This window comes from Papio anubis, chromosome 11, assembly GCF_008728515.1.
Source record: "Papio anubis isolate 15944 chromosome 11, Panubis1.0, whole genome shotgun sequence".
Classification (NCBI taxonomy): domain Eukaryota; kingdom Metazoa; phylum Chordata; class Mammalia; order Primates; family Cercopithecidae; genus Papio; species Papio anubis.
The window spans coordinates 64,189,149-64,212,977 of record NC_044986.1 but is presented as its reverse complement, the minus strand read 5'-3'; the positions used below and the strand labels follow the sequence as shown (position 1 = coordinate 64,212,977).

Here is a 23,829-nt window from a genome sequence, read left to right as displayed (position 1 = left end):
TAACAGGCACTGATTTAGGTATTGGAAATACAGTGCTGAACCAGGCAGAGCCTTGTTTCTCCTGGAATTCGTAATCTAGTGGGCAAGATTAGCAATAGTCAAACAAGGCAAAAAATACCAGCTAATAATATGTACTTTTAAAATGAGGGGACTTAGTAAAGATAGGTTTCAGAAAAGACTTGTCTAATGAAGTATGAGTGTTACTCTGAATGACAAGGAGCAGCCCTTTAAGATCAGGGCAGAGAGAATTTCAAGAACAATGAACATTTGTTCTTTTCACTTTGTGAACATAGTTCACAAAGCTATATTTTAGTAGATTAGGGGAGAGGAAATGATGAGTTTGACTAGGATGATGGTTGTTTAGATGGAAGAAGGAAATGGACTTGGAATACGTCTTGGAGATAAAAGGGAATCTTGGTGACAAAAGGAAAATAAAAATCACTGATGGATTGGATATGAAGTGAGGAAAGGACCTTAGGTGAAAACAAGCTTGACATGATTGAAAGATAGAAAAAAGCCAGCATGGGGATGGGTGTGGTGGTTCACGCCTGTAATCCCAGCACTTTGGGAGACCAAGGTAGGCAGATCACAAGGTCAGGAGTTGGAGACCAGCTTGGCCAACATAGTGAAATCCCGTCTCTACTAAAAATATACAAAATTAGCCGGGCATGGTGATGGGCGCCTGTAATCCCACTACTCAGGAGGCTGAGGCAGGAGAATAGCTTGAACCCAGGAGACGGAGGTTGCAGTGAGCCTAGATCGTGCCATTGCACTCCAGCATGGGCGACACTGCGAGACTCCATTTCAAAAAAAAAAAGAAAAGAAAAAGAAAGAAAGGAAAAGAAAAGAAAAGAGCCAGCATGGCTTATGGGAGTGAGGAGGGAACAGAGAAATGGGCAGGGGCCAAATCATAGACAGTTTAGTAAATAGGATTAGGAATTTGGATTTTATCTAAAGTGTTACAATAAACGGTGGAAACTTAATCTGATCTTTTTGAATAATCACTTTGTTGGCTTTGTAGGGAACGGGACAGACATGAAAGATGGAGATCCATGAGAAAGCTATGTTTTAGTAGATTAGGGGAGAGGAAATGATGAGTTTGACTAGGATGATGGCTGTTTAGATGGAAGAAGGAAATGGACTTGGAATACATCTTGGAGATAAAAGGAAATCTTGGTAACAAAAGGAAAATAAAAATCACTGATGAATTGGATATGAAGTGAGGAAAGGAGAGAAATCCACAAAGATTAAAAAGCAGGTGTGGTAGGGGGAAAACTAGGAGAGACTTGGAAACCATAATTTAAAATTGAAAGAGAGAATGTTGAATGCTCCAGAGAAGGAGGATGAAACCATAGTATTGACAGCGAATTTGGTTACATGAAGGTAATTGGTAACCTTGATAATACCATTCTAGGGTTGGGGTGTTGTAAAGAGAAATTTAGAGGTAAGGAAGTAGTAACAACCATTGGCAATACTTTGAAGAAGTTCTGCATTGAAGAGGAGAAAAAAAAAAATGGAGTGGTAGCTGGAATCAAGGGATAATTTTTTAAGAAAGAAAATAATTGACCTCAGCGGAGTTTTGAATAAGTATTTCCTTTTTTCTTCATCTCTGACCTAGGTAAAGCTTCTCAAACTCTTCCTTCAGAGAACCTGTGAAGGCAGGAGAAATAACATATCTCTTAAGGATTTAACCTTCCCTCAGCAAGACTTGAACTGAGGCTAATTTTCTGTCTTTAAATGCAAATTTTGCATTATGGGCGTAATAGATATTTATTGCAATATAAAAGAGATTTAATGTATTTGCCATTGAGGAAAATTGGTTCTTCCGGAAATGAACCTTGTTCATACCAAGACTTTGCATATAAACCCTCACACACCAACCAGGGTACCCTAGGTCTTTTAGCAGTGTTTTTGAAAGGATTCAGAACATTTGGAGGGATATGTGGACCCTTTTAAAGAAGAACAATTTCTTAAGAAGCCCAGTGTTCACTTACATATTATATAAATATATACACACATTAAACTAGTACTAAACTCTTGGTGCTCAGTTCTTATAAGAACTCTAAGACCACAACAAATTTATAATTATAAATAACATTACAATCTGGATGTGGTGGCTCACATCTGTAATCCCAGCACTTTGGGAGGCTGATGTGGGCGGATCATCTGAGGTCAGAAGTTCTAGACCAGCCTGGCCAATATGGCAAAACCCCATCTCTACTAAAAATACAAAAATTAGCCAAGCGTGGTGGCGGGCACCTGTAATCCCAGCTACTTGGGAGGCTGAGGCAGGAGAATGACTTGAACTCGGGAGGCAGAGGTTGCAGTGAGCTGAGATCGTGCCATTGCACTTCAGCCTGGGCGACAGAGTGAGACTCCATCTCAAAAAAAAAATAAATAATAAATAACATTACAAATTGGAAAATTTATTATGGAGGATGTTGTGATGATTAAGAATTCTAGCTCACAACATAAATATGTATGATGAGAAAGCAGAGTAACTTTTATGAAAAAGTACCTGGGTTCAGATCCCACCTCAGCATATATTCAGTTCTGTCCTTGGGAAAATTACTTAATTTCTCTGAGATTTCATTTTGTTTTCTGTAAATTAGAATATTAGTACCTACCTTAAAAAATTTTGAGAAGATTAATTTATATGATCCCTCCGAAGGACTTAGAGTAATTTCTGGCACACAGTTAAGTCTTTATAAAATGGTGATTGTTATTGCTGGCTACCTTGACACAGGCTACAAATTTGGCAGTAGCTTTTATTCTGACGTGTCTAATAACTCTGTTCTCTTGCTGTCTTTCTCTATGTACACTACAATGAAACATTTTCTAAGAGTACTTTCTAGGTACTATTCTCAGTTTCCTTATCCTCCTTTTACTTTGCTTTTAAATTGTTTGTAAAAATACCTTATTGGTTACTACCAAACTCTTTGCCATTTTTTCTTCCCTTTCTGATACTTTTAATTATCTTTATTTGGTTTTTCCTTTGGTGCTTCTCTCTCTTAGAAAAATGATTTTACCTAATGTCTAATCATCTCTTTTTCTCAAGTTTTGCATGGCCTATTATTTTTCATATTCTTGCCAGTTCACGTCTTTCTCTTCCAATTTTTAGTGTAACCAGATTATATTCTGCTTAGTATGGGTTAGTCGCACTATAAATTCTAACATTATCTTATTGACTTGCCCAATGTATAATGATATGCATAGCATCTATATCTACTTACATGTAGTAATAAAAAAGATAATGCATAAATACTAATATTTCATTATTTAGCTAAGGAGGAAATCCATCTCCCATACTATAAACTCCCTTGGTATATAGTATAGTTATCAAGCAGGCCATAGATGAATATTTATAGGCTTTTTTTTTCTTATTTAAACTTTCTTACTTAGTAATAGCACTTTTTAAATGTCCTACAAGAGGAATATTGGTGATGTGAAGGCTGTGCATGTGTGAGGATAGGGATATATTGGAAGTCTCTGCACCTTCCTTTCAATTTTGCTGTGAACCTAAAGCTGCTTTAAAATAATAAAGTTCTTTTTTCAAAAAAAGTCCCACAAGGTATACTATAAAAGGATTTTGGTTGTTCCTTTTATATTGCCTTCTAGCTAAACTGAGTGTAATCTAAAAGGCTTTTTTGCAGAACAGTCTGTAAAGACTTTCATCTTGTTTACACTATCAATAGGAGCACTTACATAGTAATAACTTGGTACTCTGAATTTTTTGAAAGAAATTCTTGTCAATAATATTCTTCCTCTGAATAGGATTTGCATAGAGTGATGTTTTGCTTATGCTTACACACTGCTTTGGCTTTACTTAGCACAATATAGTGAGAGAACCCAAAGTCTTTGCTATTTGCTAATATCTTAAATCCTCCAATAATACCCCTGGTGACATGTGGGAACTTAGTCAACTACAGAGTTAGAGAGAACAGTCCACACAAGACGGCCTTCACTTCTGATACCAATTGTGAGTTTGGGGAGGGTCCCCCAAACTATCCTTAGGTTTGATAATTTGCTACAAGACCTCCCAGAACTCATTGAAAATTGTTACACTGATGATTAGAGTTTATTACAGAGAAAGGATAGTGGGTTAAAATCAGCCAAGGGTCCTTTTGACTCTCTGAGCAGCATCATGACATTTGGCAAGAACAAGCACCTTATGAAAGATGACAAATAGTCAGCCAAGGAGTGGTTGATCTACTTTCTAAAAAAGATTGGTATGGTATGAAAGCACATGCTATGTTTAGTGAAAGAAATATTGGAGAGAAACACTAGTCACCAGGACTCAAGGAACCAAAATTATATCAGATGGCCTCAAGGGTTGTGTATATTTGAAGTGAACCTTTCTGATCTGCAAATGATGAAATTGCATTTTAAAAATCCAAGCTGACTACTGAGGATGTTGAGGCGCTAAACTACCTAACTTCCATAGCATGGATATTACCTGTGACAGAATGAGTTGCATGGCCAAAAACTGGTAGATAATGAAAGAAGCTCATGTTAATGTCAAGACCACTGATGGTCATTTGCTTCGTCTGTTCTGTGTTGGTTTTACTAAGCAACACAACAGTCAGATACAGAAGACCTCTTACTCTCAGCACCAACAGGTCCGCCAAATCCAGAAGAAGGTGATGAAAATCATGATCCAAGAGGTTCAGACAAGTGACTTGAAAGAAGTGGTCAATAAATTGATTCCTGACAACATTGGAAAAGATAAAGAAAAGGCTTGCCAGTCTATTTATCCTCTCCATGCTTGTCCTTGTTAGATAAGTAAAAATGCTGAAGATGCCCAAGTTTGAATTGGGAAAACCAGGGAACTTCATGGTGATGGTAGTAGTTCTAGAAAGGCTACTGGGGATGTGACAGGTGCTAAAGTTATATGAGCTGATGGATGTGGACCACAAATACAAGAATCTGTTTAAAATTCAGGCTTTTGGCTGGGCACGGTGGCTCACGCCTGTAATCTCAGCACTTTGGGAGGCTGAGGCGGGCAGATCATGAGGTAAGGAGTTCAAAACCAGCCTAACCAACATGGAGAAACCCCTCTCTACTAAAAATACACAATTAGCCAGGCCTGGTGGCACATGCCTATAATCCCAGCTACTCGGGAGGCTGAGGCAGGGGAATCGCTTGAACCCCGGAGGCAGAGGTTGTGGTGAGACGAGATGGCACCATTGCACTCCAGCCTGGGCAACAAGAGCCAAATTCCGTCTCAAAAAAAAAAGAGAGAGAAAAAAATTTAGGCTTTTAATAGTGACAAATGAAAAGTTCCATCTGTGAAAAAAATCAGCCAAAATCTGCACATAGGGGAGAGTCTGGGAAAGATATCAGAGGCAGAGTTTCTGTTGTCCTTTCCTTGTAGAGTCATGAATGAATTGCTTTCCTGGCATAGATGTGTGGTACAGAGTATTTCCAGCCAAGGAAGCTCACCAGAAACCTGGTGCCCAGAGTTTTTAATGGGGTTCAGTCATATCCTGCTCATGTAGGGACCTCTAGTTCCCAGCTCTTCTGGAGGCAGAACTGACAGCACATGGCCCAAGCCCCTATCACAAGTCACATTGTCCGGTGGCTAAAGCCCCAGGCAAACAAAGACACTCCTATCAGGCTTGATATTCCACAGGTCTATAGGTCGCCTCCTAGTAACCTAGGGCAATGCTCTCTTCTGGGGTCAGATTAATTCCTCATAACACAAAGTACCATCCACACATTTAATAACATAGTTCTGAATATTCTGGTGCTTTACACGAGTCTGTGCTCTGAGCATATATGGAAGCTTTCTACAAGAAAATGTACATTTCTGTTCAATAAAGTGGTAAGCTTTCATTGTAATTTCCACTATTCCTTAATAAATATATCTTTCTCTCTTTATTTATTTTTGCTTACCAACCCTTTTGCCCTGTCCTGTACTTTCTACTTTAAATTAATTCAGTTTTAAAGAATGTTTAATGTAAGATACCTTATGTTTTACTGTTTTTTTTCTGTCCAATAGAAACAATTTATGGCTTATTTTTTCTCACTTTGTGTCCATATAGCATTTTAATCTACTAAACGCTGTCAAACATTTTGCTGAGATTTTAGAAGTCTTAAAGTCTGAGGACTGTTTTTTCTATTTTTTAAGTAGAAAAACTGAGCCATAAAATTATTTTTTTAAGACCAATCCAGGCATAGGATTCGTTTTCTTGTTCTGCCTAAATTCTGCAAATGGGGGTGTTTAATTGCTGAAAACAAATTTCATTATGTTCAAGCTCAATAATTGTATGATCACAAGGTACCTGAAACAAAGATCTTACATTTATAGATAAATATATATAAGATGCATGTGTAGGGGGTGTATTTTATTGTAGATGTATTTTCTACCTCATTACTTCAATATTCTGCTGTAGCAAAATATATGAAATGCTACCTTGAATAGAAATAGTTAAATTTGGACACTAACATTGCTCTTTCCTCGTTATTGTTATATTCTGCACTGCTGTCTTAGGATGTCAACCATGGATTAACTGAGGTAAGTTTGGTGTAATAAAGCTCATGTTCAGAGTAAGATATACTCCATTTTCTCCTAAGTAATAGGAGAGCCAAAGATTCCTTTTTTGTTGTGGTTTAAAAATGTAAATAAATATATATGTATCATTTTTAAAAACTGAGTCTGTAGAGATTAACTTGTATAACATTTTAGAAGTTTTCTGAAGAAAATGAAATTCTGTTAACATTCCACCTATATAATGCCTCAACAATATTTGCTTCAGATCTATTCTCCTCAGGTCTTCCAGTATAAAATGTAATGTGTCCTCAGAATATAAAAAAGCAAACTTTTATTTTAAAATTTAGCAAATGCCTACCTAATGTGGCTGAAAACATTTTATAGTAGAGAAGTAAAACAAATATCATTTTTAAAATTGGTTAGTTGATACTCAGAATGGTCACAAAGTTAAACTTTTTGTATGATTATCTTTCTCACTTCTAATATATAAAGTTCTAGCACTTTGGTTTAAGTAATCAACAACCCTAGACTACCCTTTTAACACTTGGGAACATTATAAAACTTTCTTTTTCTGTTATAGATGTTAGGTTTTGCTTTGATTTGCTTTTTGTTCATTGTTATGTTTTTTCCAGCACTTGAACCAATGAAGCATTTTGAATTAGCCTTAAATTATAGCTCTAATATTGTTTGCTTCCTCATTGTCAAGTATAATTAGCACATAAAAATTTGAAAACAGAGTTTTGAAGCCAAAGGGTACTTTAGAGATATCTAAATCTTTTTGAATTTCGAAGAAGTAAAATTAGTATTTATGATCATTAGCTAGGCAGTGCCACAAATATAGGATGGAGGTAAACCTTGTCACATGAAAAATACTGAAGAGTGAATGTTTAGAATGGAATAAAATACAATTTAGGGAGAGCGTGATTAGGACTTCAAATATTTAAACTACGTACACTTCCAGCAGGGGCAAAACAAAGACTAAATGATGCACAGTGAAACATAGAAATGCAGATTCAGGCTGGGCGCAGTGGCTCACGCCTATAATCCCAGCACTTTGGGAGGCCGAGGCTGGCAGATCATGAGGTCAGGAGTTCAAGACTAGCCTGGCCAACCTAGTGAAACCCCATCTCAACAGCGGGCGCCTGTAATCCCAGCTACTCGGGAGGCTGAGTCAGGAGAATCACTTGAACCCAGGAGGCAAAGGTTGCAGTGAGCCTAGATTGCGCCATTGCACTCCAGCCTGGGCGACAGTGCGAGACTATGTCTGGAAAAAAAATAAAGACAAAGAAATGCAGATTCAGACTGTAAAGAACTATCTAATCACTACGGAGTGGATTGTTTTATGGTGTATTAATTCTTCATTAGAAGTCTTATAGCAGAGGCTCTGAGTCAGGGCAGGCACAAAGATACTGTCTTATTGGGTAGATGGTGGAAGTAGGTCCTCCGCCAACTACAAGAATATGTGACTGGCAATTCATAACTCTTTATATTTTACTGTACTGTTAAAATACTTAGCAATCAATACATTACCTACTAAGATAAGTAATTGTCTATGAAGTGTTTAATGTCTTATAATGGTAATAATAGATCAGTTTTCCTAACTTTAAAGGCTAACAGAATAGTAATACTAAATGGTACTTTTTTGCATATTAAGTAAGTGAACAGATGTTGGACTCATAATAATTTTGACATCCTAATGACATTATACTCAATAAATATCTGTTAAGTGAAGGAATAGACAGATTACTTATTAGCCTCAGTTGCTGCAGTTGCCCTAACATGTAAGAATTGGCTACAGTATTTAACATAGGAGCCCCAATTTTAGAACAAATTTGCAGCCTCATTCACTGAGATTTGCAATTAACATATGCTAAGCAAAAGATACTTGCAGTATGTGATTGTATAGACTCTCAAGTATACAGTTGCCCCCTAAAATTGGGAATTGGGTTTATTCCAATGCCTCATTTAATTTTTAATAATTCTGTAAGCAGCATGTTTTATTTGTAATTCCAGAACCACGAGTGAATAAACAAAGAATGTAGTCCACTTTATAAGAAATGACAGCATCCACAATAAGTATATCACAAATCAACTTGTACTAATAAGTTAATTTTTTATTTCCAGTTGGCAGATATCCCTGTTACAATCTGTACATATCCATTTGTATTTGATGCCCAAGCAAAAACTACTCTGTTACAGACCGATGCAGTCTTACAGATGCAGGTAAAATATTGTATACTACTAATCTAATTTGAGAGGGGTTTTTTTAAAATTGTTTCTTTGATGTTTTTGGACAGTAAATATTTGAAATTTTCCTAGGATCAGTAATGAAGGTACACAAAGTACTTTGGGTAGCTATCAAGAAGATTGCTGCAAATATTCAGTCTTTATAAACCATTTTACTAGTTTACTTGATAAGATATTGGTTTGTTTCAAAATCTTGTTTCATTATGTGTCCCGTTTTTATATGCTTAGTAAGAGATGGAAGTCACTAGAGGTGAGAGATGTTAAAAGTAGGAAACATTTGATCTCTTGTTAGGAAGAGGATGTGAAATTTCCTTGAAGAAAGTTTTAATAATAAGGTATTAAACATTTTCCTGGGGTTGGTCACCGTTATCTCCTATTCCTCTTTCTTTTCCCCTTCCTATCACCCTTTCCCATCCATTTTATGTTGAACATTCTTTCATTTATAGAGGGGATTTTAAAAACTACTTCATATTATGACTTTAAAGGGTTACAGTAAGTTTGCTTTATCATTTGATCCTGTAAATAAAAAAGATTTTGAGCTGCTTCCTCTGGTATAGAATATCTGACTATACCAACTAAGGATTAAGGAAAGGATTAAAAGAAAGCTTGAATGTTTAATAGTCTAAAAATATTTTTAAAAATTAAAAACCTTCAAATCTTGGTAACCATTTTTATTCTGTTCAAATAAATGCATTTGGTATTCTAAATATTTTTGTAGTATTCTATACTAACAGCTAGTAAACTAGTTTTTTGGAGGTCTTTGTTAAAACAGTAAGTTAATAACTTGGTGATTTTACCATGGGATATTCCATTTTAGAACAAGAACTCAGGGAGAATCATAATAAAAGAACAAAAGTTTTAAATGGTAAAAATCAAATCCTTGGTTCATGAGCACATACCATGATCACTCAGTTAAGTGAATTTGTGTAATACTTCCTTAGCCAGAGCATTCCTTATTCTCTTTGTTTTTTATTTTTTATTTTTGAGACAGAGTTTTGGTCTTGTCGCCCAGGCTGTAGTGCAGTAGCACAGTCTCAGCTCACTGGAACCCCTGCCTCCCGGGTTCAAGTGATTCTCCTGCCTCAGCCTTCTGAGTAGCTGGGATTACAGGTGCCTGCTACCGTGCGCTGCTAATTTTGTATTTTTAGTAGAGACAGTGTTTCACCGTGTTGGGCAGGCTGGTCTCGAACTCCTGACCTCAGGTAATCTGCCCTCACTGGCCTCCCAAAGCGCTGGGATTACAGGCGTAAACCACCTCGCCCAGCCTGTTCCTTATACTCTTTAAAGGTTTGTTTTTTTCTCCTCACTCTTTACCCTCCAGTGAATGTTTTTTAGAAAAACTAGGGCTCAGATTTATCAGTGTTACTATAGTTCTGTACTGGCTTACTTTAATGGTGTTATGAGTTATACATTATACATTAATATAAAAGCATTCAAAAGGGTGCTCTTTATGCTCAGTTTATTAAGTTTTTATGCTGTACTGGATACTGCGTTAGGTGCTGTGTTAATTCAGTAGCACAGGAATTATAGAATACCTGTAACTAATAGGTAGAGGTTAGCTTGTTTCAGTCACAGTAGCTTTATTGTAGCATTGCTGTTAAAATGTTAATCTTTTGTTTTCCAGATGGCTATTGATCAGGCCCACAGGCAGAACGTCTCCTCTCTTTTTCTCCCAGTGATTGAATCTGTGAATCCCTGCCTAATTCTAGTGGTGCGTAGAGAAAATATTGTAGGAGATGCAATGGAAGTCCTTAGGAAAACAAAGAACATAGATTACAAGAAGCCACTCAAGGTAATTTGACATTTTGTTGTATAATTGGGACTTTTATTCAGAAGCTATGTTTAAAATTTTCCTATTTGTTTTTAGTGAATCTTTGAAACTTAATAAATAAAATTATGTGTATTTTAAACTATTAATTGTAGAGTATTAGTAATAAATAGCATGTTCTAGGGTCTCCAGAATGTACTTTCATTTCTTTACAGTCTATTCGGTGTTTGCATTGTGCTATTTTAGGTTATATTTGTTGGAGAAGATGCTGTGGATGCAGGAGGGGTGCGCAAAGAATTTTTCTTGCTCATCATGAGGGAATTATTGGATCCTAAGTATGGCATGTTTAGGTATTATGAAGATTCCAGGCTCATTTGGTTTTCTGATAAGGTAAAATGTCCAACCATCTAAATTACTTCTGTGTATATACCCATGTATTTATACCTGTATGTATCAAGTTAATTCATATCAAATAAGGAATTACTACTGGATTCCTAACATATAAGATCTGCTTTATTACAATTTGAAAAATTAAAAACTTTGGACTTGGAGTTGTCAAAACACATTTGATGCTTACCACACATTTTAAATTAACAAAATAAATTAAGAGATGGCCAGCCAGAAAATAATGTTGACTATACCTTCTGCTGATTTCAATTTGAGAATTGAATAATAATCACAAGATTAACTTTTCTTTTGGGAAAAATTAATTTATCATTAGGGATCATTGATTTCTCTACCTTATCATTTAGAGCAGGTCAGCAGACTATAGCCCATTAGTCTCAAAAAAAAAAAAAAAAAAAGTCACACCCACTCTTTCAAGGCTACTTTCACGCTACAACAGCAGAGGCAGAGTTGAAGTAATTACAACAGTGACCCTATATCCAAGAAACCCCAAAATATTTGCCATCTGGTTCTTTGTAGAAAGTTTGCTGACCCCATTTAGTGGATCATACGTGAAAAGGATGGATCAGTTTAGTAGAACTCCTGACTTGAAAGAAATTTAAATAGAATAGCTATTGGTTATAAAAACCTCAATGTAATATTTAATCATTCTGCCTGGAGGTTGGCTGTCTTGTGTGATGTTAGCAGTCATTGGTGCTTAGTGCCTAGACTCATTAATTCATCAGGGGTTGCAAAATAGTGTGCTACTCTAATATTTCTTTTTCATTTATTAGCTTGGATACTTCTGTATAGAGAAATTTCCTCACATTTTTTGATTCCTTAGTAGTGCAATTCATAGGAAAGGATTCTATTTGGTTGCCAGTTTTTCAAAAGAATGAATTGGTTCATTAGCATGGTCCACTGGTAATAATTCATTTTTTTTGTTCTGCTTTCAAGTATCATTGTGTATTCATAGGTTTAAACATACTTGATGTTTTTCAATCCACTGCAGTTATTGTCTTTATTGATGCTCATATTGTCCCATCTTTGTTGAAGGAGAGCTCTTAAGGTTGGTGCCCAAGTCCTTTAGAAACAACCTATATGCTTTGGTACCTTCCTTGCTACGTTGTGTACTTACTATGACAGAATGTTCCAGACTTATCTTACATATTTACTGCCTAACAATACCAACATTACCACCAGTATTATGACTACTAAAATTTTTTAAATTGTTTTTTCAGTTCTTTTTGTCCAAAGGGTATACCCTAATATAGATAGACAGCCAGATAATATAGTTTTGATATCATTTAAAATTGTTACACTCTATTGTTGTACCACCAAGGGAATACTCATTTACGCTAACTTGTTTTTAGGGATTGCTTGTTCAAATTCAGTTTAGTTTTACAATAATATAAAATATCTATGTACTTCCAAATTCAAATCTACAAAATAAGATGTGTTAAAAGAAGTCAAGCTCCACCTTGTTCTCCCCCTTCTCTTATGGGTGATCTTTTGAAAATGTATGGGCTATTCTCCTTTAAAATATATATATATGTAGATAGCAATAGATTACATACCAAAGTAATTTTCCTGGTTTTTACCCTATGTAAGCTGTTACCACTGGAGAAAACTGAGTGAAGGGTATATGGGAGGTCTTTGTATTATTTGTGTAATTTATGAGTCTTTAAGATATTTTAAAATAAGTATTTTTTGGCCAGGCACAGTGGCTCACACCTCTAATCCCAGCTGTTTGGGAGGCCAAGGTGGAGGTCAGGAGTTCAAGACCAGCCTGGCCAACATGATGAAACCCCGTCTACTAAAAATACAAAAATTAGCTGGGCGTGGTGGTGCATGCCTGTAATCCCAGCTACCCTTTTAAGCTGAGGTAGGAGAATCACTTGAACCCAGTAGGCAGAGGTTGCAGTGAGCCAAGATCGCACCACTGCATTCCAGCCTGGTGACAAAGCAAGACTCTCTTTAGTCACATTTAACTGTTTGGATAGAGGTAAGGACAAGACCAACAGTTGATTTTAATCACGTTTTGGTTTTAGCAAGTGAGTGTAACACAGAAGGGAGTAAAAGGCAAGGGAGTTATTATAGTGAGGGATTATGGAATTTCGGCTTTGTGTGGGCTTGATTTGGACAAATAAATTGTGATGGTGGAATTGTATTGAGGGGCTGAGATAAGAAGTCAGAGGTGATGGTTAGTTATGGAATGCTTGAAATTGAGATTTGGAGGGTTGTAGTTGAATGTAAGATATAACCATGGGTGTGGTCATTGAGATGTGGTGGAGAACAAGATTGTTGGAAACAGACAGGTTCAGAAACTGAGAGGCTAGTGTGTTGTATGCATTTTTTTTTTTTGTCTGGATATTGAAGTTGCCAAAAACAATGGTAGAAATAGTGGTAGAGCAAGAAAGCGTAAGATAGTGCCAAAGTTTGTGAGTGAAGGAATTGTAGAAGGTTTTTTATACAACTGCCCAAGGAACAGTTGCAGGGAATATAGTCAGTTGGCCTGTGTTTCAGAGGAGTTGGAAATTTGAGGATGGCAAATGGAAGGAAGTCTAGAAACACCGAAGAGCAAGGAGACCTACCTTAGCTCTAGAAGCAATCGTATAAAGGACTGAAGAGAAAAGTGACACCATTTGTGAGAGCTGCAGAGGAAATGGTGTCCTCAAGAGATAGTCTTGTTTACTTAGACAAAAAGGGGAAAAAAATTGTAGTTTAGGATATAAGCAGTTTTCTAAATGGTAGATTGAGAGTTCCAGAACAGTGAAAGGGTTTGCTGGAGAAAGGACAGTCATAAAATTGTGTCAGACTTGAGGTCATCTCACAGTGCCATATGGTTGTGGGTTTAGGGATAACCTATGAGTTTCGAGGCTTTGTATTTGGTCAGTAAACAGGCATATAAGACATGATGGAGTTAGTCCTATTGGCCTCTGAGGTAAGTGGACAATCTGCTCAAATCCTAGCCTCCTTCCTGGTGCTAGTCTCTATAAATAGGGAAGTTTGTAGTGGTGTAGCAGGTAGAATTTGAGAGGGCATATGAGGTTGGGGGCTGTCCTGCCAGAAACAGAGTTCTGTCTGCCCTTTAGTCAGTTTTGCAAAGAGATAATGTTTTGAGACCAAGGGAGGGGCAGTTGTAATAAGCTTTATCATGAATCTCTTTGGTACCATTCAAGTTATATCTCAGCTTGGCTGGTGAGAGCCCCTTAGAGCTGGTTCTACTCTTTGGTGTACTTCTGACATATCTCCATTATTCTTCAAACATTTCCTTTCATTTGGTACAGTAAACATTCCAGGTTTATCTTGTGTTTTCTCCACCCCAGCCCTGGCATTAGCCATTTTTCATAAGAGCCCTGTCTTCTTTAAGTGGAAAATGGTATTTAGAAATCAAGCTTTGGGTGCTAAGTGTAGTACTTCTTGCTTCCAGGGAGTCAGTAGTTCTACTGGGTTCTTTCAGCTGATAGAACTAGGATCTGTATGTGTGTATACACACATGCATCCATAGACTTACCTATATTTAGAGCTGTATATATGTTGAAGACCCATGGAATCAAACTGATACTTCTAATTCTATCCAAACACCAAAGAATTTATTCTAGCCTTCTCCCTTTCCATATTATGTATACAACTTTCATCATCAATGAGAAACTTTACTGCCATCATCTTTAGGGTATTTACTTAAATCTCCCCTGTAAATCTCCCAGGCATGGTGGCTCACGCTTATAATCCCAGCACTTTGGGAGGCTGAGGCGGGTGGATCACCTGAGGTCAGGAGTTCAAGACCAGCCTGGTCAACATGGTGAAACCCTGTTTCTACTAAAAATACAAAAATTAGCAGGGCATGGTGGCACATGCCTGTAGTCCAAGCTACTCAGGAGGCTGAGGCAGGAGAATCACTTGAACCTGAGTGGCGGAGGTTGCAGTGAGCCGAGATCGCGCCACTGTACTCCAGCCTGGGGACAGAGTGAGACTGTGTCTTAAAAAAAAAGAAACCTCCCCTGTATGTATCCATGGAATCTTCAGGCTGCACTGGTCAAAAGCTCAACCTCAGACATACTGGACCACCCTCTCCGAGAAGGTATAATAGTAGGATGTTACCTGTGGATTTTTCCCAAATTCCCTTTATGATGTTAAGGAAATTCCCTTCTGTCCCTAGTTTGTTCAGCATTTTTATCATAAAAGAATATTGGAGATACTCTTTTGTGTAATGCTTTTCCTTTTTTTTTCTTTTTTTTTTTTTTTCTGTGATTTTTGTTTTTTGTTTTTTTTTGAGATAGAGTCTTGCTCTATCCTCTAGGCTGGAGTGCAGTGGCAAAATCTCAGCTCACTGCAAACTCCGCCTCCCAGGTACAAGTGATTTTCCTGCCTCAGCCTCCCAAGTAGCTGGGATTACAGGCGGCACGCACCACCACACCTGGCTAGTTTTTTATATATTTGGTAGAGATGAGGTTTCACCATGTTGGCCAGGCTGGTCTCAAACTCCTGACCTCAAGTGATCCACCCGCTTCAGCCACCCAAAGTGCTGGCGTGAGCCACTGCGCCCAGTTATGTAATGCTTTTTCTAAGTCAGTAGAGATGGCCGTGTAGTTTTCTTGTTTCATTCTGTTAATGTGGTGCATTATGCTGGTTGATTTTCTTATGTTGAATCTCCCTTGCATTCCTGGGGTAAATCCCATTTGGTAATAATGTATAATCCTTTCAGTAGGCTACTTGATTGAGGTTGCTAATATTTTGTTGACAATTTTCACATCTATAGTCATAAGGGATATTGGTTTGTAGGGTTGGATTTTTGTTTGTTTACTGTTTTTTTGTTTTGGGGGGTGTGTGCAAAGTCCTTTTCTGGTATTTTGATAGTGATGACCTCATAGAATGATTTAGGAAATATTCCCTCTGTTGTGATCTTCTGGAAGAGTTTGAGAATTGGTGTTAATTCTCCTTTAAATGTTTGGTAGAATCTGATCCTTGGCTTTTCTTTGTTGGAAGATTTTTATTTTTTTTTGAGACAGAGTCTTACTCTGTCACCCCAGCTGGAGTGCAGTGGCACAATCTCAGCTCACTGTAACCTTTGCCTCCCAGGTTCAAGCGATTCCCCTGCCTCAGCTTCCCAAGTAGCTGGGACTACAGGTGCATGCACCCACGCTGGGCTAATTTTTTGGGTTTTTTTGTTTTTGTTTTTTTTAAGTAGAGACAGGGTTTCACTGTGTTAGCCAGGATAGTCTTGATCTCCTGACCTTGTGATCCGCCCACCTCGGCCTTCCAAAGTGCTGAGATTACAGGAGTGAGCCACCACACCTGGCCTGGAAGATGTTTTAATTATAGATTTAATCTCTTTAATTTTTATGAGTTTATTCAGATTTTCTAGTGTTTTTTTAGTGTTAGCTGAGTTCAGTTGGCCCTTTGTATCTTTGGGTTTCACTTCTGTGGATTCAACTACCACATATAAAAATAATCGGGGAAAAAAATTGTGTCTGTACTGAACATGTACAGACTTTTTATCATTATTCCTTAAACAATATAGGATAACAACTATTCGCATAACATTTACATTGTATTTGGTATTATAAGTAGTTTAGATGACAAATATACAGGATGACATACATTATGGCAAATACTCTTCTACACCCATTTTATTTATTTTATTTTATTTATTTTGAGACGAGTTCGCCGCTCAGGTTGGAGTAGTGGCCGGGCTCAGTTTCACTGCAAGCTCTCCCGGCTTCATTTCTTCGTTTCAGCCTCCAGTAGCTGGGACTACAGCTCGCCACCGCCGTTGTTTTGTATTTTAGTAAAGAGACGGGCCACTATGTTAAAGTTAGGATATCTCCTGACTTGTGATCTCGCCGTTCGCCGATTACAGGCTTCGGTTTCTCACCACCAGCACGCCAACCCTATCCCAGCACTTGGGAGACAGAGGGCGATCATGAGTAATAGAGATCGAGACCATCCTGGCTACTTCCACAGTGAAACCCGCCTTACCAAAAATATTAAAAAACGAATATGAGGTGGGAGTGGCGCCTGTAGTCCCAGCTACTCGGGAGGCTGAGCAGGAGGATGATGAACTCCCGGAGGCGGAGCTGCAGGAGTTTGAGATCCACCACCACCAGTCTGCATGATAGCTGAGATCTTCATTCTAAAAAAGAATCAACTTTGGCTTTGTTGTTTCCAGGTAATATTTTTTTTTTTTAAAGCAAAGGTAATTCTGTTTTATTGATGTAGGTATTAGTATAATCATTTAAATACATCCAGAGGGTGCAGCCTTTACAGGAAAAGAGGAAGTCAGCATTAATTTGTTTAAAATACTTTACTGCAAGTGCAAAGTTAAACAAGACTCCTATAGATTGTGCATTAAAGGTAAAGTCAAGAGGAAAAATGATGCAAGGAAATAACAATTTTCTCTTCTTTTTTTTTTTTGAGACAGAGTCTTGCTCTGTCGCCCAGGCTGGAGTGCAGTGGCACAATCCCGGCTCACTGCAAGCTCCGCCTCCCGGGTTCACGCCATTCTCCTGCCTCAGCCTCCCGAGTAGCTGGGACTACAGGCGCCCGCCACTGCGCCCGGCTAATTTTTTCTATTTTTAGTAGAGACGGGGTTTCACCATGGTCTCGATCTCCTGACCTTGTGATCCGCCCGCCTCGGCCTCCCAAAGTGCTGGGATTACAGGCGTGAGCCACCGCGCCCGGCCTCTCTTCTTTTTTAAAAAAATTCAATCGGTTTTTGGAAAACAGGTGGTGTTTGGTTGCATGAATAAGTTATTTAGTGGCGATTTCTGAGATTTTGGTGCACCCATCATCCGAGCAGTAACCACTGTACCCAATTGTAGTACCAATTGGGTACTACACACTGTACCCAATGTAGTCTTTTATCTCTCACCCCACTAACACCCTTTCCCCCAAGTCCCCAAAGTCCATTGTATCATTCTCATGCATTTGCATCCTCATAGCTTAGCTCCCGCTTATGAGTGAGAACATATGATGTTTGGTTTCCCATTCCTGAGTTATTTCACTGAGAATAATGGTCTCCAGTTCCATCCAGGTTGCTGTGAATGCCATTATTGCATTCCATTTTATAGCTGAATAGTATTCCATGGTGTATGTGTGTATATAAATATATATATATACCAAATTTTTGTATCCACTTGTTGATTGATGGGCATTTGGGCTGGTGCCATATTTTTGCAATTGCGAATTGTGCCACTATAAACATGCATGTGCAAGTATCTTTTTTATATAATAACTTATTTTCCTCTGGGTAGATATCCAGTAGTGGGATTACTGGATCAAATGGTAGATCTACTTTTAGTTGTTTTTTTTTGTTTTTTTTTTTTTGTGACGGAGTCTCACTCTGTCGCTCAGGCTGGAGTGCAGTGGTGCTGTCTCCGCTCACTGCAGGCTCTGCCTTCTGGGTTCATGCCATTCTCCTGCCTCAGCCTCCCAAGTAGCTGGGAATGCAGGCACCCGCCACCACGCCCGGCTAATTTTTTTTTTTTATTTTTATTTTTTAGTAGAGATGGGGCTTCACTGTGTTAGCCAGGATGGGCTCGATCTCCTTACCTTGTGATCTGCCTACCTTGGCCTTCCAAAGTGCTGGGATTACAGATGTGAGCCACTGTGCCTAGCCAACTTTAGTTCTTTTTAAAATTTTTATTTATTTATTTATTTTGGGGGTGAGAGACAGTCTTGCTCTGTCACTCAGGCTGGAATTCAGTGGCACAGTCTCAGCTGACTGCAACCTCTGTCTCCATGTTCAAGCCATTCTTGTGCCTCAGCCTCCCAAGTGGCTGGTACTATATGCATGCCCCACCACGCTCAGCTAGTTTTTGTATTTTTAGTAAAGACAGTGTTTTGTCATGTTGGCCAGGCTGGTCTTGAACTACTGACGTCAGGTTATTCACCTACCTCGGCCTCCCAAAGTGCAGGAATTACAGGCATGAGCCACCATGCCTGGCCTACTTTTGGTTCTTTAAGGAATCTCCACACTGTTTTCCGTAGTGGCTGTACTAGTTTACCTTCCCACCAACAGTGTAGAACTGTTCCCTTTTTACCACATCCACGCCAACATCTATTATTTTTTTATTTTTTTTATTATGGCCATTCTTGAAGGAGTAAGGTCGTATTGCATTGTGGTTTTGATTTGCATTTCCCTGATCATTAGTGATGTTGAGCAGTTTTTCTTTTTTTTTTTTTTTGCCATTTGTATATTTCCTTTTGAGAATTGTCTTCATGTCCTTAGCCCACTTTTAGATGGGATTGTTTTTTTCTTGCTGATTTGTCTGAGTTCCTTGTAGATTCTGGATTGTATATTATTTTTCTATTCTTTAATACATTTATCACTGCTTTAATATTTAGTTTTCTCCATCTGCTAGCTTTGGGTATACTTTGTTCTTAGTTCCTTAGGATATAAACTTAGGTTATTGACATGAGATGATTCTGTTTGTTTTAGTTTAAGTGTTTACAACTATTCGTTTCCCTCTGAACACTGCTATTTTTGCATCCTATAAGTTGTAGTATGCTGTGTTTTCATTAGTCTCTAAGTATTTTCTAATTTCCCTTGTGATTTCTTCTTTGATCTTTTGGTTGTTTAAGAGTGTATTGTTTAGGCTGGGCATGGTGGCTCATGCCTGTAATCCCAGCACTTTGGGAGGCTGAGGCGGGCAGATCATGAGGTCAGGAGTTCAAGACCAGCCTGGTCAACGTGGTGAAACCCCGTCTCTACTAAAAATACAAGAAAAAAAAAAGAGTGTATTGTTTAATTTCCACATATTTGTGAATTTTCCAGATTTCCTTTTATTATTTCTAGTTTCATTCCATTATGATATGAGAAGATAATTTTTTATGATTTTAGTCTTTTTAAAATTTATTAAAAGTTTTGTGACCTAACATATGGTCTGTCCTAGAAGATGTTCCATATACACTTAAAAAGAATGTTTATTCTACTTTTATTGGATAGAGTATTCTATATATGTCTGATAGGTCTTGTTGGTTTATAGTGTATTCAAGTTCTCTATTTCCTTATTGATCTTTTGATTGTTGTATACATTAATGATAGTGGGATATTAAAGCTACCAATTGTTATCTTAGAACTGTCTGTACCTCCCTTTGATTCTGTCAATTTTTGCCTTATATATTTTGGAGCTGTGTTGTTAGGTTCATAACTATTTGTAATTGTGATATCTTCGTGATGAATTGACCCTGTTAATCAATATTTGTCTTTGTCTCATATCAGTTTTGCATCATATTAGTCTATTTTGTCTTAGTATAGTTTCTCTAGCTCTCTTTTGTTACTATTTACATGGAATAACTATTTTCCAAATCTTAACTTTCAACCTATTTGTGTCTTTGGACCTAAAGCAAGACTTGTATTTTTTTAAAGACTTGTTTTGTGGCCTAACATATGGTCCATCCATATGCTGCAGAGAACAATGTGTGTTCTTCAGCTGCTAGATGAAATGTTCTATAAATTTCTATTAGATCCATTTGGTCTACAGTGCAGATTAAGTCCAATGTTTCTTCATTGATTTTCTGTTAGAATGATGTGTCCAATGCTGTAAGTGGAGTGTTGAAGTCTCCAGCTATCACTGTATTGGGGTCTCTCTCTCTCTCTTTAGCTCTAATAATATTTGCTTCATATATCTAGGCACTCTAGTATTGGGTGCATATTTATATTTGTAATTGTTTTTGTTTTGTTTTGTTTTGCTTTGAGACAGAGTCTCCCCCTGTCGCCCAGGCTGGCGTGCAGTGGCTCAATCTTGACTCACTGCAACCTCTACTTCCCAGGTTCATGCTATTCTCCTGGGCCACAGCCTCCCAAGTAGCTGGAACTACAGGTGCGTGCCACCATGCCCAGTTACTTTTTGTATTTTTAATAGAGATGGGGTTTCAGCATGTTGGCCAGGATAGTCTCGATCTCTTGACCCCGTGATCCACCCACCTCGCTCGGCCTCCCGAAGTGTTGGGATTATAGGCATGAGCCACCGCGTCTGGCCTATATTTGTAATTGTTATATCTTCTTGCTGAATTGACCCCGTTATCATTATATAATGACCTTCTTTGTCTCCTTTTATAGTTTTTGTCTTGCATATGTTTTGTCTAATACACAGTATTAGACAAAATAGTTAACATTTGCATAGAATATCTTTTTCCATCTCTTTATTTTCAGTGTATGTGTCTTGATAAGTGAAGTGTGTTTCTTCTAGGCAGCAGATCATTGGGTCTTGTTTTGTGTGTGTGTGTGTGTGTGTGTGTGTGTGTGTTTTATCCATTTACCTAGTCTGTGTCTTTTGATTGGAGAGTTTAGTCCATTTATATTGATTGAGGAGTTACTCTTGCTTTTTTTTTTTTTTTTTTTTTGAACACAGGGTCTTGCTCTGTCACCTAGGCAGCTAGGACTATAGGCATGTGCCACCGTGTCTGGCCAATTTTTGTATTTTGTGTAGAGACGGAGTTTCACCATGTTGCCCAGGCTGGTCTCAAATTCCTGGGCTCAAGTGATCTGCCTACCTCCGCCTCACTAAGTGCTATGAGCCAGCAGTGCTCAGCCTTTCCTGCCATTTTAAAATGTGTTCTGGTTGTTTTTTGCTTTTCTTTTTCTTTTTCTTTTGTTTCTTTCTTTTCTTTTTTCCTGCCTTCCTGCCTTCCTTCCATTCCATTCCATTCCTTTTTGTGAAAGTGATTTTTCTCTGGTGGTATGTTTTGATTTTTATTATTATCATCATTATTTTTCATGTATCTGTTGTATGTTTTTTCATTTGAGTTTACCATGAGGCTTGCAAATAGCTTATAACGCAATATTGTAAACTGAAGATAACACCAATTACATAAACAAACTAACACGCAAAGAGAAAACTAACAAAAACTTTACACTTCAACTGTGTTCCCCTGGTTTTTAACTTTTTGTTGTTTCTGTTTATTTTACTACACTGTCTATGTCTTGTAGCTGTAGTTATTATTTTTTGTTGGTTCATGTTTTAGTTTATATACCACAATTACAGTGTCATAATATTCTATTTTTCTTGTATTTACTATTACCAGTGAGTTTTGTACCTTCACATGATTTGTTATTGCTCATTAAAGTTCTTATCTTTCAGACTGAAGAACTCCATTTAGTTTTTCTTCTTTTTTTTTTTTTTTTTTTTTTTTTGAGACAAAGTCTGGCTCTGTCGCCCAGGCTGGAGTGCAGTGGCACGATCTCGGCTCACTGCAACCTCCGCCTCCTGGGTTCACACCATTCTCCTGCCTCAGTCTCCTGAGTAGCTGGGACTACAGGTGCCCGCCACCATGCCCCGCTAATTTTTTGTATTTTTAGTAGAGACGGGGTTTCACTGTGTTAGCCAGGGTGGTCTCGATCTCCTGACCTTGTGATCCGCCCGCCTGGGCCTCCCAAAGTGCTGGGATTACAGGCTTGAGCCACCGCGCCCGGCCAGTTTTTCTTCTTGAACAGGTCTCATGTTGATAAAATCCCTCAGCTTTTATTTTTCTGGGAAGATCTTTATTTGTCCTTCATGTTTGACGGATAATTTCACTGGATATACATGCTATTCTAGGATAAAAGTTTTTAACTTCGGCACTTTAAATATGTCATGCCATTCTCCTGGCCTGTAAGGTTTCCACTGAAAAGTCTGCTGCTAGATGTATTGGAGCTCCATTGTTGTTTCTTTTCTCTTGATGCTTTCAGTATCCTTTCTTTATCCTTGACCTTTGGGAGTTTGATTATTAAATATCTTGAAGTCTTATTTGGGCTAAATTTGCTCTGTATTCTGTAACCTTCTTGTATTTGAATATTGATACCTTTCCCTGGGTTTGGGATGTTCACTGTTATTATCCCTTTGAACAAACTTTCTATCCCATTTTTTCCTCTACCTCTTCAAGGCCAATAACTCTTAGATTTGCCCTTTTGAGGCGATTCTCTAGATCTTGTAGGAGTGCTTCCTTCTTTCTTAATTGTTTTTTCTTTTGTCTCCTCTGATTGTGTACTTTAAAATAGCCTGTCTTTAAGCTCGCTAATCGATTCTTTTTCTTGATCAGTTCCACAGTTGACAGCCACTGATGCGTTATTCTTCAGTATGTCGGTTGCATTTTTCAACTCTAGAATTTCTGCTTGATTCTTTTTATTTTACTCTCTGTTAAATTTATCTGATAGAATTCTGAATACCTTCTCTGTGTTATCTTGAATTTCTTTTTCCTCAAAACAGCTATTTTGAATTCTCTGTCTGACTGAAAGGTCATATATCTCTGTCTCTCCATGATTGGTCACTGGTGCCTTAGTTTGTTTGGTGAGGTCATGTTTTCCTGGGTGGTTTTGATGCTTGTGGATGTTCACTGGTGTCTGGGCATTGAAGAGTTAGGTATTTATTGTAGTCTTCACAGTCTGGTTTTATTTGTACTCATCCTTCTTAGGAAGGCTTTCTAGGTATTCGGAGGGACTTGGGTGTTGTGATCTAAGTTTTTGGTCATTGCAGCCGTATCTGCATTAGGGGGCACCCCAAGCCCAATAGCACTGTGTCTCTTGGATAAGATTCAGAAGAATCCTCTGGATTATCAGGCAGAGACTCTCGTTCTCTTTCCTCACTTTTTCCCAAACAGGAGTCTTTCTGTGCTGATCTCTCTGGAGCTGGGGGAGGGGTGGCACCAGCACCTTTGTGGCCACCACCACTGGGACTGCACTGGGTCAGACCTGAAGCCAGCACAGCACTGGGTCTCACCTGAGGCTCATGATAACCACTACCCGGCTACTGCCTTTGTTTGCTTAAGGCCCTACGACTCTGCAGTCAGCAGATGGTGAAGCTAGCCGAGCTTGTGTTCTTCTCTTCAGTGCAGAGTTTCCCTCAGTCCCAGTTGGGTCCAGAAATGCTGTCTGAGAGCCAGGGCTTGGAGTCAGAAACCTTAAGGAACCTACCTGGTACTCTGTTCTACTGTGGCTGTGCTGGCATCCAAGCCA

The 23,829-nt window shown here is 38.2% G+C and overlaps 1 protein-coding gene and 1 pseudogene across 11 annotated transcripts in view; both read left to right on the top strand.

Annotated features, from left to right (window-relative positions):
* HERC4 (HECT and RLD domain containing E3 ubiquitin protein ligase 4) overlaps window positions 1-23,829 on the top strand; it is a 149,833-nt gene that overhangs the window by 104,414 nt on the left and 21,590 nt on the right. For 9 of the 11 annotated variants that reach the window (XM_003903875.4, XM_009214830.3, XM_021943414.2 and 6 more), the window contains 4 exons: window positions 6,494-6,517; window positions 8,618-8,716; window positions 10,365-10,532; window positions 10,755-10,898. In XM_003903875.4, the coding sequence (XP_003903924.1) occupies window positions 6,494-6,517; window positions 8,618-8,716; window positions 10,365-10,532; window positions 10,755-10,898 (435 nt within the window). The remainder of the gene's footprint in view (window positions 1-6,493; window positions 6,518-8,617; window positions 8,717-10,364; window positions 10,533-10,754; window positions 10,899-23,829) is intronic. The other 2 variants (XM_003903874.4, XM_009214831.3) reach the window with 1 other exon arrangement.
* Window positions 2,337-5,039, top strand: LOC103887568 (annotated as a pseudogene).